Source organism: Halichoerus grypus, chromosome 11, assembly GCF_964656455.1.
Source record: "Halichoerus grypus chromosome 11, mHalGry1.hap1.1, whole genome shotgun sequence".
NCBI lineage: Eukaryota > Metazoa > Chordata > Mammalia > Carnivora > Phocidae > Halichoerus > Halichoerus grypus.
The window spans coordinates 64117014-64136408 of record NC_135722.1 but is presented as its reverse complement, the minus strand read 5'-3'; the positions used below and the strand labels follow the sequence as shown (position 1 = coordinate 64136408).

The 19395-nt window shown below is 38.3% G+C and overlaps 1 protein-coding gene across 10 annotated transcripts in view; it reads left to right on the top strand.

The window, feature by feature from the left end:
• Positions 1-19133, top strand: part of SYTL2 (synaptotagmin like 2) — a 114488-nt gene extending 95355 nt beyond the window's left edge. For 9 of the 10 annotated variants that reach the window (XM_078058640.1, XM_078058646.1, XM_078058641.1 and 6 more), the window contains 9 exons: positions 1291-1385; positions 4436-4555; positions 5838-6007; positions 7117-7219; positions 9282-9452; positions 12159-12237; positions 15118-15217; positions 16783-16988; positions 18078-19133. In XM_078058640.1, coding sequence (XP_077914766.1) covers positions 1291-1385; positions 4436-4555; positions 5838-6007; positions 7117-7219; positions 9282-9452; positions 12159-12237; positions 15118-15217; positions 16783-16988; positions 18078-18223 — 1190 coding nt within the window. In that variant the 3' untranslated portion in view covers positions 18224-19133. The other variant, XM_078058642.1, reaches the window with a different exon arrangement.
• Positions 19134-19395: the final 262 nt, after the last annotated feature.

Here is a 19395-nt window from a genome sequence, read left to right as displayed (position 1 = left end):
GAGCAGTATTATGATAAAAAGTTTTTGCATACTCATTGGGCTCTACTGTGTCCTCATGGGATCTAACCTTATACTACTGCAGTGTAAGTCACCCAAATATACCCACATACACATTATTGTTTAACGGGTAATGATTAAAGCAGGTATCATCTCGTGAGTCACTGTAAATGTATTTTGATACATTTGTGAGCCAAAGGCTAGATGAGAACTACCATGTGAATAAGCAAATATTTGTTATTATAGTTCAATTTTCAGTTTCCCTTCATTAATTTTGTTTTAACTGAAGATGAATTTAGCAAATGCTTAAGGCTGAATTTGAGCCTTTTGAGTTATATATAGAAACATAATTTTATTTTTATCTGTTTTCCTGGTATCTCTTTCACTGGTAGAAAACCAAGTTTGTATATTTGTATCATACTGAAAAGGTAATTTAAAGATTATCAGATAATATTTACTTTTTAGCACATACTTATATAGAGCATACTATGTGCGAGGGTACTGTTCTAAGGGCCTTGAAACATATTAACTCATTCAGTAAGCAATCTCGGATTCACCGTAAGAAAAGCTTAGACACCAATTCTTAGATAAAGAAGGAAATAGGTTTCTAACTAGAGTTACACAAATGAGGAATAGAATTCATCATTTCACTGTGACTTCCACACATATCCTTACTGTATCGAAATGTGTCTAAATAAGGTGTCTGATACCTCTCTATCAGAAAAATATCTAAATAGTTTGTTTTAAAAAAATAATTAGTTTGAACTCATAGTCTTTCATAATTCTGAGTGAGAAACAGCATCAGAGAAGAAATCCCCACAATCACTGAACAAACAAGCCTTCCCTTAGACACTCAGTAGCCAGGACACCATTATGATTGAGTTGTGTACGGAGATCCTTGCTGTCCAATGAAATAGTTTTTCAGCCTGCAGCATGTTTTAAAAATACATCCCAGGGAGATGAACCAATAAATCACACATCTTGTGGTTCAAATCTCTGGTGTGAAAAATAAGTGAAAGCCAATTCACAATGGCTGTATGTTTTAATATAATTCAAATCCAGCTTCAGATTAATAAAAACTAACAGTCTTTGTTATATTCTATTGGTTCAACTCCTTGCAAGTTCTCTCTGTATAATTTATGAAAATTGCTTGTTGCTTATCTTATCCTGTGCATGTTAACCTTTTTGCAAAAATATCTCGTTCATAGATGAAAGAAAAGTGTGTTTTCAACTTATGTTGTATGTTTGTCTGATAATTTGAGGATAATTTTGAATGGAAACGCTGCTGTTTAGTTTCCACAGTGCCTTCACAACCTGATAATCCGTTTTCCCACCCTGACAAACTCAAAAGGATGAGCAAGTCTGTTCCAGCATTTCTCCAAGATGAGGCAAGTTTGTCTTCTGTAACTTCAGAAAAATGGAACCAAATAGGTGGATTTGCTATGCCGAGGTTGGTGTGTTTGTATTCAGCGGTGGCAGAGACCAAAGAGGTCAGCAGGACTGACCCCTGCCTTTCCTATCAATAGAAGCAGTGTTGTTGATCCTGGAACAAGGCAAGGCATATCTCATTTGACTCAAACAGTAACTCATTTTGGTGGTGAAGTCAAGTTGCATTGATTTTTGGACTGTGACTTTTGTTTCAAAGTGGGTACAAAATAAGAAATCCAGGCAGAAATATGTTGGCATGAACTAACCACTCTGTAGTTTCCAGTAGAGTTGATTTGTGAGAGCTTCGTCTAGGTAGCATGAACAGTTTGAAAGCATTTGTTAAAGTAGTAAAGTGACAATGACACAGCAAACTTTAAGAATATCTACTGGGTGTAGGCAGTTGACATACATTATCTCATTTAACTGTCCAACATATCTGGAAGGCAGGCATCATCGTTATTACCAGATATTACAGATAAGGAAACACTGGGAGAGGTGAGTAACCTCACTCAGCTAGAAAGGGGTCCAACCAGCACTGGAGCCTGGATCTGAGTATTGTGGTTATAGCCATTAAACCTGCTGTCTCAGGTCGGAACAGGATTATGATCTTTCTATTCACTCAGTACTTCGTAAATACCAGACACTTAATATTCATTCTGATATCTAACTCTCACCAACTAAATGTGGTAGGTACTGTTTTCTCCATTTTATAAGAGAGGAAAAGTGCTTGAGAGAGGTCAAATCACTTTCCCCAAATCCAACAGCTGCTAAAACCTAGATCTAGGACTTTAACTCAGGTCCTTTGACTTAATTAAGATACCATGTTATGGGTGGAGGGATGGGTTAAGTAGGGTGATGGGGGATTAAGGATTGCACTTGTGATGAGCACAGGGTGATGTATGGAATTGTTGAATCACTATATTGTACACCTGAAACTAATATAACACTGGCTGTTAACTAACCAGAATTAAAATAAAAATTTAAAGAGCCAAAAAAAGAAGAAGATTCCATGTTCTCGCCAGGGTAGTTAGGAGCTTGGAGTCATTCCTAGTGCTGGTTATGCTACTAATCTGGTGTGTGGGTAAGTTCCTTAATTTCCCTGAGTTTAGTTTCCTGGTTCTACTTCATTAGGTTGTGAGGAGTCAGGGAGATAATGTGGGGGAAACGTATGGCAGAGTGCCTGACACATAGTGAATACCCAGTAAATGATAGCTGTTACTATTTACAGTTTGGGTCTGATTTTTGATGGTGAAATAAAAAGCATTATCCTCAGGCATTCTCTTAGTAGATGAAATGTGAGGAAAGTTCTAGACAGCATATAAATTACATACCTCCTCTCTGACCTCCCGGGCACCCCTCTGTCTATTCTTGGGCCTTAGATGAACTGTATCTGCAAATATACACCCTTGCATATGCTTAACAGCCCACATTACAGTTCCTTTGAAAAGAATCAATCATTCTTTGAAACTAAATCATTAGTTGGAAGCCAACAGTAGGCAACCTCATGGAGTTCCTGCTTTTACACCTTTGTTAATAGGCTTTGGTCTTGGTTGGTCATATGAATAAGCTATATAATAACTTAAGAGGCAAGTGACACCAGTTCCTGGTTTTTCATTTTTCTCCTCCATCAGTTTTAATGTGCTGCCTCATAGCTCCACACGAAGAGAGTCCAAATCATTTGAGTTTGTGCATCAGAGATGCCAAACAAAGCTGTAGAATTTTACCTCTCAAAGCACGTGGGTCAGACCGAATATTAAAGGAAGCGGACATGAAACAAGGCCTTGCACCTCCGTCCACTCTCCCTTCAAGGCTTAGCATCAGTCATGTTCATTGAGTACCTGCTACGTGAAAATTGACGTTACAGGTCCACAAGACAGGATCCCATCCTTCAGTAAATCACTAGTGATCTGATACGCGGGGTAGAGCACAGTGCATGCTGTAATAGAGGGAAATGGGCTGTAAGCACGTGGGGAGAGAGGGTGACAACAGACACACGGTGGTGTGGGTTTTTTTAATCCTTGAGGGAGGATTTTTTTTTTCTATCCATATAAGTCATGAATTTTGTTTTTCTTTAACTCCTTCCTTAATCTGCAATAGAATTGGCATCTGTTATATGATACATAATTGCATGGCCCTGGAATACATTGGCATGTACTAACTACTCCATAAAGGTGTTTCCCTAACTCCACTGAACTGCTCCATAAACTCTCTAACCCCCAAAGGAGCTCATTCTGAATCATGAATTTTTAAAGCTACCATCTAATAAGCTTTAGCTCTAGATATAATAAAATGTATTATTGCCACTTTTTTTTTTGACCCAGGTAAATATTTCCTGGGACATATTTAAAATAAGTATCTTTGGTCCTTTTTTTTCCCAAAAGTGTGTTAAAATCTAATTTGGGTAGAAAGATAAACACAATAGCAGTATGGAAATACATAAGAGGTGGTTTAAAATTTTAAAAATATGTGTGTATCTAACTTTTAGTTTAAATGATGAAACTAGCATTTATTTTTTCTAGTTTAATAGTGTCTCCAGCAAAAGATTTGATTTTTAGGGAAGTTAAGGCTATGTTAATAATGAGAGGAATTAAGCATGACATTTTATGTTTTGACAGTAAATCTTAGACCGTTTGTTGTCTGGGTAAGGTTAATTTCTCATATATGTCAATAAAGTCCCCCACATTACATAAATTCATAATGTTAAGAGAGTGACAAGAAAGCTCACAGCAGTGCTGCCTTCTGTAGCACCTTGGGCCCACCTTGGAGGTGAAAAACCAAATCACTGTTCTTTTGGTAGCTAAGCACTGCTGTCCTCCTTAGGTGAGGTCCACGATAGACCACCCACTTCATCCTGATTCCCGTTCCCTGGTGATTAGCACGAGTGTCCTTTAACCTTCGGAAATGTTCATAGATCCTTGGGATACGAAGGTATCACGTTTTTCTAAATAGAGATGCTGATCTTCACTCATTCTGAATTTAAATTTTGTGTATATTATGTGATGTTTTGTAGAGTGATGACAGAGAAACAGATACAACCTCAGAGAGCAGTTACCAGCTCAGCAGACACAAGAAGAGCCCAAGCTCTTTAACCAATCTTAGCAGCTCCTCTGGCATGACGTCCCTGTCTTCTGTATGTAAACAAAGGCTCCGTGTTAATAGCTCTCTGCTTTTGTGAACCTGGCTCTACCATGCTCCTGCTTGCTAGAAAGTGGCTGCCTATTCTATTTCCCAGATTCCAAGGGCACGAGCTTTTTCTCTAACCCACAATTAGCTTCTGGCTAGCTAAATCTTTGTTTTTCTTTTTTGAAGCATAAAAAGAGTTCATATCCTTTATAAATGAATATTTTTTTTGAATGTAAGTACTTCAGAAATAAACCTAAATTACCAACAAGATGAACTGCTATGTTTTTCCATGCAATAAATGGGGTAACTTTTGTAAAGTCTGCCTATATCAGATATGTTTTATATTTCTGTTTGCAGGTATAGAATTGTACCTCTTTTAGCAAACCTGATGAATAAAAGTACTGATTCACTTAAAAGAATAGGAGAAGTGATTCTTTGCCTTACAGAAGTATTCAGAACAGGATTTTAAAAGGAAAGCTCCTTAAGTCTAGTTGTTCAGGTTTGATGGAGAAAATTTGACTTTACCTAGAACTCCTTTCATAAAGTGAGGTCATATTGTGAGCATGGATTATGTGTGTAGAAATATATATATGGAAATATACCCATAAACACTTATCCAGATAGTTCTATGATATACACTCTATCTCACCAGGTATGCTAACCAAATGATAAAGCTGCACTTAAATTCTTAGTAGCCTCCCATTTTTTAAACTTTTAAAAAAATCTGTTTAAATTGAATTTCTGCTGATGATCCTCAAACGTATGGCCTTGGGAAGGCTTTCAACTGCCTTCATCAATCATCCATTCTCTACCCTTCCTGACCTTTAAAGGCGTATGGCCCACTAAGCATTTTCCTAGATTCAGTGGATGGGCAACATAGTAAGATTCCTTTTTAGTGCCTTGGAAATTTGATAGAGCAATGTGTCACTGTGATTTGTGTGCCTGGGGTTTCTCACATCCTCTTTCTTTAACATCTTAAATACTAAGCATGCCTAAAAATGGAACTCTGAATGCCCCCTACCATAAAATCCCCCTGCTTTAAAATGAGCCAGCATCTAAATAACTTTGCATTTCACTTGTCATTTGTATCTTTTAGAGGCAATTTTTTAAAAACACTAGTCGTATCATATATCATGTCAGGTTGTCTGTGTTGGTCTGTCTTTATGCCCTATTAACTGCTTTAAATGCAAACTAGAGAAATAATGGCAAGCCAAGGTTATATTCGGGATCCTTGTGTTGGGTCCATGCATGAGACAGAAACAAACACTGCGTGTTTCCAATGCCTTCAGGTGAGCGGCAGTGTGATGAGCGTTTACAGTGGAGACTTTGGCAATCTGGAAGTGAAAGGAAATATTCAGTTTGCAATCGACTATGTGGACTCACTGAAGGAGTTACATGTCTTTGTGGCCCAGTGTAAAGACTTAGCAGCAGCGGATGTTAAAAAACAGCGCTCAGACCCGTAAGTACAATTTGGAGTCCCTGTTTTCTCTTAGTTCTTCGTAATCTTGTAGAAGTTGGGAAAGAAAGTAACTGAAGGGAGGCTATGTGTGTGACTGTGTCAAAAAGAAAAGTTTGAGAAGAAAAATTGGGGGAAAATGGTGTTTTATTTACTCTATAAACATGCCAAACTTATTAAACTATAAAAATGTCAGAGAAGCAGAAAATGTTTCAAGTGGAAGCGACCTTTGAGGCCATCTTGTCCCATTCGTTCTTTTAACAGATAAGGAAACCAGGGCCAGAGAAGAAAAGTGACCTATTTACATAAACTCAGAAAGTCAACAGCAAAATGGGCAATGAGGGCTTGAACCCCACTCTCTTCCCATGACATTCTCAAACTTCTCTAAAATTAGAGACATGTCAGGCCATACTTCAGAATGTTCAGTGGTGCAGAAACAGTTAAGATTCTAGAATGAAGTAGTTTCTAAATTTAAATTATATTTTACAGAAGAACTTTAGGGGGAATTACCAGCTCATCTTTTAGATCACAGACTTAATTGAATTTGTTTATTTGCAAAAGTTGAATGGTATTCTTTGCTTTCCTTCCCTATGCAGAAGTCAGATTCTTAATTATTTTGCTAGCATAGGCCCAATCCTTTATGCTTTTATTATCAAAACAGCTAGGGTCAGTATCCCTTTTTCCCCCATTGAATATGGCTTGCTTAGATGTGTGCTAAGATCAATTTTTGTTTCCAAAAGGCAGTAACAAAACTTTTTAAGAAAGTTCTGCAAGCACCAAAGCCTTTTCTCAATAGGAAACAAGCCAGTAAAATTAAGCATTACATTAGAGGTCTGTCCCCTGCCACCCCCCACGTCAGGTAAGGCCAAAGGAAGAAAGGGATTCAGGAAATATCCTTTAAAATTTTTCAAAACAGTATAAAATGACCAATTTTGTTGCACTGTGTTTAAAAGTTTAAGTATAAAAGGTGTTGTTGAGAACATTCATTACTTAACTGCTTTTCTCAGTGTCATGAAATAATTATTTCTGTCAATTACCAATGCATTTTTCAAAGCAGAGATGGAAACATCACTTTTATTTTCCATGACCTTCTTGTCTACTTTTCTTTTTAGATATGTAAAGACCTATTTGTTACCAGACAAGGGCAAAATGGGCAAGAAGAAAACACTTGTAGTGAAGAAGACTTTGAATCCTGTGTATAATGAGATACTGCGGGTATCTATGAACTGTCTGTCTAGGAAAATCCTAAATGATGAGTTGTGTGTCGATAGCCATATCTTCTTGGGTAGTATCTCTACAAATGAAGTCAGTCATGGATAGAGAAGAAGGGAAGGGATAAACATGTTCTGAGAAACTGCTTTGCATGAGACCATACACCATGAACGTTGTATGCCTTCTCTCACTCACTCCCTACATACTCCACCAGGAGGAATATTATCTGCCCCTCACACATGAGGCTTAGAGAAACAAAGGGGTTTGCTCAAAGATACACAGTTGAAAACATGGAGCATTGTAACCAAAGGAGTTACCAGAAGTATAATTCTGATCATGTTATTTCTCTACTTAAAATCTTTTAGGATTCCCATTACCCTTAGAGCCAAGTCCACCTTACCATGCCACCAGTCCCTTCACAACCTGAACTCCAGCCTCATCCTTCCACTTTCAGAGTCTTTGTTCAGGTCACCCTGAGTGTTTTCTGTTCTTTGGAGAAACGAAACACATTTTCTCACACTGCTGGACCTGGTGTTCCATCAGGCTGGAGAACTCTTTCCCACATTCTATCATGAACTACCTCCTCCAGCCTTAAATGCCTCTTCCCATGAGAGGCTGTCCTTAACCCCTCAGTTCCCACCTGGGTCTGCTGCCTCAGGCACCTTGTTTTATATTAGGCTTTTAACTACTGGCTTCATTGTCTGCTTTCCCATTAAATTATAAGTTTCAGGCAGGCAGGGACCAACTCCATGTCATTTATCAACTGTGTGCCTTTGGGCAAATGGCTTACCTGTCTGTTCTTCAGATCTGCAAGAGAGGTAATAGTACCTGCCTCTTTACTTCAGTAGTTGTGAACATTAAGAGTTAATATGTGCAAAGTGATTAGTATACATTAAACACATAAATGTTGACTCTTAGTACAGTGTCTGGATAGATACTCAAAAAATGGTTATTGGAAGGAGAGATGGATGGACAGATGAATAGAAAGTGTGCCTGGCTTAAATACCTGTATTCTTTTTTCCCACAGACTGCATAAGGCTGCCTTAGTCATGATAATATAAAACTAAAAATATAAGAAATGTTCTTCATTTCCCCTTTCTGAAAAGTCTGTCCCACTATTTGATTATCCTCTGAGGAAAGAAGCAGAATTAAATTAATTTCAGTCCTTCATGGGTCAGTTTTTTATGGATTTTCTGTAGCCACTTTTTAATTACAGTTTGACTATGATATACCTCAGTACCCTAGCTATTTCTGGGTCAGCTACTTCAACCCTATACTCAGCAAAAGCCAGCTAATTTAAATGGTAAACTCAGAGAAAGGCAAGCCTGCTACAACCAAAATGGATATTCAAGTAGTATGTCATAAAGCCAAATAGAGATTATTTTTAGATTAGAAGTACTATTATCCCTTCCATGATTATATATAATCTAGGATTGACTGCATTTTAGATGAAAAACCATTAGGATGCCAAATATTTTCCACTTAACCATATGAAGCAAGAAAAGACAAATATATCTTTTTTTGGAAAATACTTTGTCATTGCAGGATATCTATAGTGGGAGATGTGTGTAAATGGGGGCAAGTGATATATGGGGAATTCTCTGTACTTTCTGCTCAATTCTGCTATAAGTCTAAAACTGATCTAAAAAATAGAGTCTATTAGAAAAAATACCTTGTCCTTAAGTAGAAAACAGACCACAGGATTAAACTTCATTAGTATTTTTAGACTGAATTGGATTTCTGTTATATCTAGTTTGAACTAAAAACATCCAGCAAAAAAATGAATAATTGGCTTTTGTTTTTAGAGAGTGATTACTGGCTATGATATTTCAACTGTGGTTTACTTTTCCAGAAGCAGAAGGAAAATCAGCTTTTGTGAAAGATGGATTTAGCTCTTTGAAACAAGACACTTAGAATAAGATGACTTTGCAATATTTTTGAGACTTGAAACCTAACAGATGAGAAAACCTGATCTGCACAGATGACTTTTCTCTTCATCTCTATGTCATAACTTTGATATAAAATAATGTTATTCACCACTTTAATTTCCTTCTTTGATCTGCAGTACAAAATCGAAAAGCAAATCTTAAAAACACAAAAGCTGAACCTCTCTGTTTGGCATCGGGATACATTTAAACGCAATAGTTTTCTAGGAGAAGTGGAACTTGACTTGGAAACTTGGGACTGGGACAACAAACAGAATAAACAATTGAAGTGGTACCCTCTAAAGCGAAAGGTTCGTGCAGACTTGGTTGGTTGGTTGGTTGGTTGGTTGGTTTGGGGCCTGGTGTATAGGAGAAAGCTACTATAATTGTATTTTAATTCATAATGATTATCCATAGTTTGGGATCATTATGTCTTTTCACTTTGTACCATATGTCTCTCTCTCTTTTTATTTTATTTTTAGAGAGAGAGAGACTGTACAAGTGTGGAAGGGAGGGATAGATAGAGAAGGAGAGAGAGAATTTTAAGCAGGTTCCATGCTCAGTGTGGAACCCTACACAGGGCTTGATCTCATGGCCCTGAGATCATGACCTGAGTCAAAATCAAAAGTGGGATGCTTAACTGACTGAGCCACCCAGGCACCTCTGTCCCATATATCTATTATGCTCTTTTCTGTATTTTCTATTCTTTTTCTTTTTTCCTCTCTAGATTTCAGGCTGGCTGTTTTTGCTAAACTATCTTTCAGTTTAATAATTTTCTTATCTGCTATGTCTAAAACACCCATCTTACAAGTTCTCAACATTGTATTTTTCAGATTTATATTTTCATTTGATTTTTTTATAGACCACTTCTCTGCTAAAATTCTCTATCTTAACATTATCTTTATGAACATATTAATCAAAGTTATTTAAAGTATATATCTGAAAACCCAATATCTTAAACATTTGTAAGTCTCCTTTATCTAATTTTTATCTTAGTTTGGTCATTTGGTCCTTTGTCCTGGTATGCCCGTTTAGTTTTTATTACACGCCTCACATTGTATATGAAAAACCCTAGGGATACTTTGAGAGGATTTACTTTTGTTTCCGACACACAGAGTAGGGACAGACTACCTTAATCTAATCTGAGAATGAACTGACTAGAAGCTGGGGTTCAGTTTTCATGTGGTCTGATGTAGTTTTGCTTGCCCATATTCCTAGGCTATGACCCTTCAGAGGTTCCAAGTGAAAACCTAGGGAAGTAGTTCTCAAATTTTAGCATGCATCCAGTTCACCTGAAAGACTTATTAAAACACAGATTTCCAGGCTCTATTCCCAAGGTTTCTGAGTCAGTAAGATCTGGGCCTGAGAATATGCATTTCTAACAAGTTCCTAGGTGTGGGGACCATACTTTGAGAACCACTGATCCTAGGGTATTTTTTTTATTATTATTATGTTATGTTAATCACCATACATTACATCATTAGTTTTTGATGTAGTGTTCCATGATTCATTGTTTGTGCATAACACCCAGTGCTCCATGCAGTACGTGCCCCCTTTAATACCCATCACCAGGATAACCCATCCCCCCACCCCCCCTCTAGAAACCTCAGTTTGTTTCTCAGAGTCCATAGTCTCTCATGGTTCATCTCCCCCCTCCGATTTCCCCCCCTTCATTCTTCCCTTCCTGCTATCTTCTTCTTTTTTTTTTTTTTTCAACATATAATGTATTATTTGTTTCAGAGGTACAGATCTGTGATTCAACAGTCTTACACAATTCACAGTGCTCACCATAGCACATACCCTCCCCAATGTCCATCACCCAGACACCCCATCCCTCCCACCCCCCACCACTCCAACAACCCTCAGTTTGTTTCCTGAGATTAAGAATTCCTCCTAGGGTATTTTCGAAGGCTATTCCTTCCATGCTGGCTGTGGACTCCAATTTTTGTCTCTCCAGCCCCGCGAGACTGGCAAAAGCCCTGCTCAGGCTTCTTAGTCTCTTTCAGTTAGGCTTTTATGCTCTAGTTTGGCACTACTTAAAAATCAGCTGATGCATCAACATGAAAAGCAGAGAATGTCAGGCTCAAAGATCTTGTCCATTTGAGTCCCGTCTATATTAATATTTCTTTAGCTCCTTCAAATAAATTTGTTTAATCCCGTTTTTTTAATTGTTCTCCGTGTGAGGGTTGGTGTGATCCCAGCTAGAAGTGATAAATAGCAACAATACAAATCATTGTTTAGTATCTACATAATATAGCACTTTCACTTAAGAAATGGTTCCCAAATATTGCATCAAAATCACCTGAAGCATTTATTTCTAGTCTTACCCAAGACTCACTGGGTGTGAATTCCTCAGAAGATGTCAAGAGCTTTTTATTTTAAACTAATTTCCCTTATGTTTCTGATGCATAACCATGCTTTGGCAATAAGGCTCTAAAGGACCAGAATCTGAAAGAAAAGCCATCTTTCTTATACTCGAAAATAATAGACATATATTTTTAAATTATTGTCCAGTCTTTGTTATTCTTAGAGACCTCACATTATATGATCTGAAATAATCAGGTGAATGCAGCTTTGAAAATGTAATGTTTGGCTTTTCTTCCCCCAACTTTCCCACATTCTTCATACTCAAAGAAAGAGAATAATACAAATAAATAGTTTTATGTGCTGGCTGGGTGACCAACAAAAAATACGTGTGTTTTTATAAAAACCAAAGCATCCCAGAACATTTCTTCTCTCTCCAAGAAAGCCATTCTGATTTCTCAAATATCTCTGAGACTAAAGGCCTTGAGATGTTTTCTGGGTACCAAGCAAGTTTTTTCAAGATACACGATACATAGCTTTCCCAGATATAAAGGCAAGAGTTTAGCTCTGATGGGGAAGGAAATTTTAATCCAGGGCACGCATGGGTGATACATAGTCGCAGAATTGGGGCAGTTATGGTCCTAAAACAGAGTAACCAACAAACAGTAAAGTCATTTGTGTCTTACACCTACTGACAGTCCTTCATTCTCCAGACAGCACCCGTTGCCCTTGAAGCAGAAAACAGAGGTGAAATGAAGTTAGCTCTCCAGTATGTCCCAGAGCCAATTCCTGGTATGTAATGATTTTCCATCCAGATTTATGCCCCTTCCTGAGCCTTTCCCTCTCCAAGGATTTCTTTGGACTCTGTGATATTTTCAAATGTGAAACCCTAAGCAAATTTATTAACTTAATAATTCTACGGACCAAATGAGTCAATTTACAGTTGACAAATTCTTTTTTTTATTTGGTAAAAACACAAAACATAAAATACCATTTTAGCCATTTTTAAGTGTACCATTTGTAGTATTAAGTATATTCACATTGTTATGAAGCAGAACTCTAGAAATTTTTCATCTTCCATATCTGAAACTCTGTACCCATTGAACTATACCCTTGACTTATCCTTCTCCCAGCCCCCGGTAACTACCATTTTACCTCTGTTTCCATGAAAAAAACAAACAAACAAACCCTCATTTTACAAAATTCCCAAGTTTATAGTCCTTGTTCTAATTTTCATCTCACTTTCCAAAAAGTTGGTATCTGTACAACATGAATGGCCTTTTCTGTGTTCAGAATTTGGACCTATTGGTAGTGTTATGGTAAGAATGGAACCCGAGTATTCTTCACAGGTGAGAATTAGAAGGATTCATATGGAGCCTCTAGGAGATTAGAGCTCATTGGTTCTCCATTCACAAGGCCTCAGCAGGGTAGAAAGCTTTTCCCTCAAGGTTACTAATTGCATCCTTGATGTTAGGGCCTCAGGTCTACAGCCCAGTTAAAGAGCAAGAGACTAGCAAGAAATGAATGCCAGCCCCCTCTCATTTCCCAAGAAGTTCCCCAAGTTTTTCTTCTTAAGAATCTGTATGATATCATGACTGAAATCAGAGGTTGCAACTCAAATGTTTTCAGTAACTAGGCAGTGAAACTCATGGGATGAAAGAAATAATGGATGTTAAGGGCAGTGATTGAAATGGAGAAAGGCATTTTAATTCAGCTAAAAAAAAAAGAATCGGAAGGCAAGCAAAACATATCGTTAGGCCCATATGGCTGCCAAACCACCTTGTTGTTACTTCTGGATCTTCCTAAAAGGCAGATTTCCTTAATATATATAATTTGTATCCTATCATTTATGGTCCACATGCATAGAAATTCTGCCAATCTCTTTTCCTCCACTATCATTTCTTGGTGGTGGGGGCAAAGGGGACCATGTGTTGTGATGGGCTCCACCTTGTCTGACTTTTTGCTCATGTAGTTTCTCTACCCTGGAATGGCTTCCCCTTCTCCAAGTCTTTGGATAGGTTGAGAAGAAGTCCCATCTTAAAGTCCCATCATAAAGCTTTTCCTGGCTATATTCTTTCACCCTCACTGATCACATCATCATCTAGAACATTATGATAATAACTTGGCATTTCATTCTGTATTACATTTTTATAGTTTTTATGTGAATTACTCTTTTTAACTTAAATGTAAACATTTTCCAAGGACATAGATTTCTTATATTCCTTGTATATCCAATGACATTCCTAGCATAGGCCAAAGCACATCATAGATGCTCATTAAATTCTGGTTGGTTGACTGGATTAACCTATTCAGAAAAATATGGTAGTGGCCCTCTGTCCATGTGCACCCAGTCTAGCCAACAACTGAAGACTAAGCCAACTTCTCAGTATTCCCTGTGCATAACATTAGTTACTGTGTGTATGTATACAGTATTCCCATAAAGTATGTAACCACAATTAACAAGAAGAGTGGCTATACCTTAGCCAGTACCTGTTTTGATTATTTTATACTCAGTATGTTTCAGATGCCTCCCATTAACAGCAATTGATGTTAGTATTAATATTTGAAAGGAATATGCATTTCATTGAGATGTTTTTAATATAACTATAAATGGATGATTTATATACCTGATATCTTTAACTTGTTTTGAAACAAGCCAAACCCAAAAGAGTAATATAGTACTCTGTACTTGGAATCAATGTGAATTATTTTCTTTTTCTTTAATTAAAAAAAAAATTTAAAGACTTTATTTATTTATTTGTTTGTTTGTTTATTTAGAGAGCAAGTGAACATGGGCCGGGGGAGGGGCAGAGGTAGAGGGAGAGAGAGAATCTCAAGCAGACTCCACGCTGAGCACAGAGCCCATTGCCATGATCCTGAGATCATGACCTAAGCCAAAATCAAGAGTCAGATGCTCAACCAAGTGAGCCACCCAGGCATTCCCCAGGCAGGCTTTAAGTACTGTATGATACAAGAGTTCAAATGATATCCCCAAACCTACTTCCTTTTTCCCTCTTTCTCTCTTCATCTCTCAGTTCACTTCCTTTGGGTTGTTACCATTCTTTTTTTTTTTTTAAGATTTTATTTATTTATTTGATAGAGAGCACAAGCAGCGGGAGCGGGAGAGGGAGAAACAGGCTCCCCCTGAGTAGGGAGCCTGATGCGGGGCTCAATCCCAGGACCCTGGCATCATGACCTGAGCCAAAGGCAGATGCTTAACTAATTGAGGCACCCAGGTGCACAAATATGAATTATTTTCATAGAACTCTCTGAGCTCAGTGCAGCCAGACTGTGGAAGATTTAGTTAAAAATCAATAGATTTAACCAATTAGGATCATATCCTCAAGCTCTAGCTAGTATCACTGTGCCAGACCATTTTTTTTTTAAGATTTTTTTTTTTATTTATTTGAGAGCGAGAATGAGAGAGAGAGAGAGCACAAGAGGGGGGAGGGTCAGAGGGAGAAGTAGACTCCCCGCTAAGCAGGGAGCTCGATGTGGGACTCGATCCCGGGACTCCAGGATCATGACCTGAGCTGAAAGCAGCCGCTTAACCAACTGAGCCACCCAGGCGCCCCGTGTGCCAGACCATTTTTAAGTTGGCATCTTTGGATGTAGTAGTACCAAGAGAGGAATGGCAGTGAAATTTTATTTTCTTTCCTTTTCCAATTACAGGTAAAAAGCTTCCTACAACGGGAGAAGTGCACATCTGGGTGAAGGAATGTCTTGATCTACCACAGCTAAGGGGCAGCCATCTAAATTCTTTTGTTAAATGGTAACAGCTTTGATAACTCTGCTTCTCTCAGTTCTACCATAGCCTGGCCTTTGCTGGTTGTTTTTAGGTCTCAATATCTGTGATGGTGAAACTCATCATTCATGGTTGAAATGACATAACTTGGGACAATGGCAACATGAACTAGAGGCATCTGTGACATGAACCCCTAAGGCTTAGTTTAGTTTTAAAACCATAAAGAGGGCATACATACAAATGAAACCAGGCACCATGTACTCAGATATGGAATGCTTTCTAGGAGATATATCTGCTGGTGAGGATAATATTCAGTATAAAAAAACTCATCAAATTGCTAATGCCATACCCCTGACTCCTTTGTGGAGTGGGGAGAATTCTTCCTCCTGTACCTTGTCCCACCTTTGTGAACTGTTTGCAAAAGGTCTTTTGCCTCATCCTGTAAATATGTAGAAAATGACTTGCTAAACAGACCCCTACTAATAGTTTGTCAGAGGAGCTTACGACAATTTGAGTTTCTAAGTGGCAAACTTCTTTCTCTGTTATAAATATAAATGCCTGGCATCTAGTCAGTAGTAACTAAACAGATATTAGTATGTGATCTCTTAGCTCCCTCTGACTAATTTTATCTATATAGATTCTTCTAGAAGACCAGTGTTAGCTGTTTAAGTGTTTAAGGCATTATTTGTGATTTTCCCTATAAATATTATTCATAGATGTCAGCTGGTAAGATTTTTCAGCTCAGGTGAGTCTCTCATTCTGAAACAACTCTCAGACCTTCTTGTGTTTATAAGAGGTGTGGTGGGTTAAAAACAGAAAACAGATAATCAGGAACGCTTCCAAATTTTAAAGGAATCCTCAAGAATTTGCTACCACATTAAGCATTTACTAAATGAAAGCACTAAACTAAGTTGTTTACTTCATATGTAATTCTAATGTTAACCTTATGAAATAGGCATCACAATTCTCATTTTAAAGATGAAGAAACAAGTGTCTGAGAGATTATGTGACTTACCCTACAATACACAGCCAATAAGTAACAGAGTCAGGATTCAAAGCAAGTCTGGTCCACTGTAATGCAGTCTCTCCAGCAGGATGCTGCCATCACCACCACCATCACCACCATTATCACCACATCAACACCACCACCACCATTACTGCATTCATCACTACTACCACCACCATTGCCATCACCACCACCATCATTACCACCATCACCACCATCATCACCACTCTCATCACCACCACCACCACTGTCACCACCACCACTACCATCAACATCACCATCACCATTATCACCATCATCACTATTACTACCACCACCACCACCTCCATCACCACCACCATCATGGCTGCCACCATCACCACCACTACCACCACTACCACTTCACCATCATCATGGCCACCACCACTATCACAGCCATCATTACTGCCACCATCATCACCACCACCACCAACACCTCTGCGTCTCTACACTGTTTTTTTCTTCCATTTCCTTCTGCCAATCTTCAGTAGCTGTGTTGAAGTGCACTGAAAGCATAAATGTTCACCGTCTTATTAAAATGCTTTCACAATAATGATTCCTTTTGTAGTATCATCCTTCCAGATACAAGTAGGAAAAGTCGTCAAAAAACCAGAGCTGTAGGGAAAACCACCAGTCCTGTCTTCAACCACACCATGGTGTATGACGGGTTCAGGCCTGAAGATCTGACAGAAGCCTGTGTAGAGCTTACTGTCTGGGACCATTACAAATTAACCAACCAGTTTTTGGGAGGTCTTCGGATTGGCTTTGGAACAGGTAATGTTTGTTACGTTTTAAATTCTCTATGAGCCAAATGCTTCTGGGGACAGTAGAGGTTTGTTTGTTGTTTTGCTTCTTCCTAATGAAAACAGATACTCTATTTCTGTGAAGTGTAATGGAATGAACGAGTGAAGGAATGTCAGGCTGTATGCCAAGGGCTCTAGATATGAAGATTAACAGGATGTAGTGTCTGTCCACACAGAGCTTAAGTTATTGTGTGTGGGAGGTACAGAAAAGCTTTCATCACTACTCTTCCCTGAAAAAAACACTTATGTCTTTTCATGACTAAAATTGTGCTTTAAATAATCATGGTAAATAGTATTTATGGGGCACTAGTCACTGTACTGAGTGCTTTATTTATATTATTTCATTTAATCCTCACAGAAATCCTGTGAGTAATTACTAATGTTATTCCCAGGGGAACCGATGTTCCAAGAAATGAAGTAACAGAGCTAATAAGTATCAGAGCCAAGATTGAAAGTTGAGTCTGTTAGACACTAAACCCCAAACTACTCTTCCTTAGAGATCATCTAGTGTCACTTCCAACCCAATGCCAGGCTTTATCCCTACTACCCCACTCTGTCCCTGACAGGTTGTCAGCCAGCTTTTCTATGAACACAAAGAGAAATCTATTTCTCTGTGAGTAGAGGGAATAGTCCCAATTATGGAGTGCCCCGTTGTTGGACATTTCTGGTGATTAAACAGTTCTTTCTTATAGAAAGCCCCAGATCTGCCCTCCTGGCGATATTTTTTTTTTTTAAGATTTATTTATTTATTTGAGAGAGCGAGAATGAGAGAGAGAAAGAGTACATGAGAGGGGGGAGGGTTAGAGGGAGAAGCAGGCTCCTCGCCAAGCAGGGAGCCCAATGCGGGACTCGATCCCGGGACTCCAGGATCATGACCTGAGCCGAAGGCAGTTGCTTAACCAACTGAGCCACCCAGGCGCCCCCCTCCTGGTGATATTAAAACTACCCCTCGCTGTCTTCCACTGATGATTATAATTAGGGGATGATCCATTTTTTTTTTTTCCCCAATGAACTATTCTGTTCTAACTGCAAAGCTTCCTTTTTTTTTTTTCTTTTGCAGGTAAAAGCTATGGTACTGAAGTGGATTGGATGGACTCTACCTCGGAGGAAGTTGCTCTCTGGGAAAAGATGGTAAAGTCCCCCAACACTTGGATTGAAGCAACGCTGCCTCTCAGAATGCTGTTGATTGCCAAGATTTCAAAATGAACCCAAAGTCGACTGGCCCCTCCACTGAAAACTACTAAACAGGTGGAATCAGATCTTGAAAATCTGACCGCGTGGACAGATGCTCACCTGCTGCCCCTTGCCACTAATGGAGGCTACACAGCATGTTAAAGTCAACCTGCATAAGCTGCTTTGGTTACAAGCCCCACAAGATTTAAGTAAGAATCAAGTATGTAACTTATTTGTGACTTCAACATTAAAGGAGATACTTGAGAAAGCTAGGAAAATCAAACGGTTGATGCTGCTTCAGAGAAAAAGCCGTCAAAGATATTAAATGTTGGGTGCTTTTAACCAGCAAAATATTCTAGTTTGCCGTCCTGTGTTTCACACCACATGCCATGCTGCAGTTAGGAGGGCCTGCTACTCAGTGGTTGAAGATCCTCGCAGAAACTGAAAAAAGGGACAGAAAAATACACCTAGAAGGAGGGGGAAAGGCAGAATATCCATGATAATAAAGCATTTGACTATAAGAAAACTATTTACTTTGTAATCTCTATTAAAATATGGAATTCCGGGTTAGGGCCATAGGACTGAATCTACTGCATGTATTTCTGCCTTTGAAAGTGCTTTCCCCTTTCCCGGCGTCAAAGTCTCAGATATGCTTTGGTGCCACCCACTGGCTCATAGGTGGAATTCAGCTTTTGGCTTAATTTTCTCCTAAGATCTCAAGCCTGTATTTTCTAATAGACTGTAAAAAAACCCAAAAAACAAAACCTTGCATATATGATTCTGTTTTTCCTATCACTCTACTATATGAAATTAGCATGAGAGTGCTCACAGACAAGCTTTGCAATGAAGTTTTAATTAGAATGTAAAACTGTACTTCCTATGTATGTGTAATTTTCATAAAGTATTTTGTAAAAACCCTTAGAGTAAATTATTATATGATTTAGTTGTGTTGTCAAGTTAATCTGACTTCTTATTTTGAATGAAATACTTTATGTTAGGAGTCCTAAAATTTAAATTCCCTAGCAAGGCTAAAGAACTGCTGAGCTAATATTTCTCAAGTCTTCACTGCAACTCTGGACATCATTTCCTCTAAGTGAGAAGCTCTGACTGTGTTATTGAAAGTGGAATTTTTATTTTAAAAAAGTAGTTGAAAAGCATTGAAGGTAAGCCAACATTTATTTTTGAAAAGCTTCCCATGGAGACAT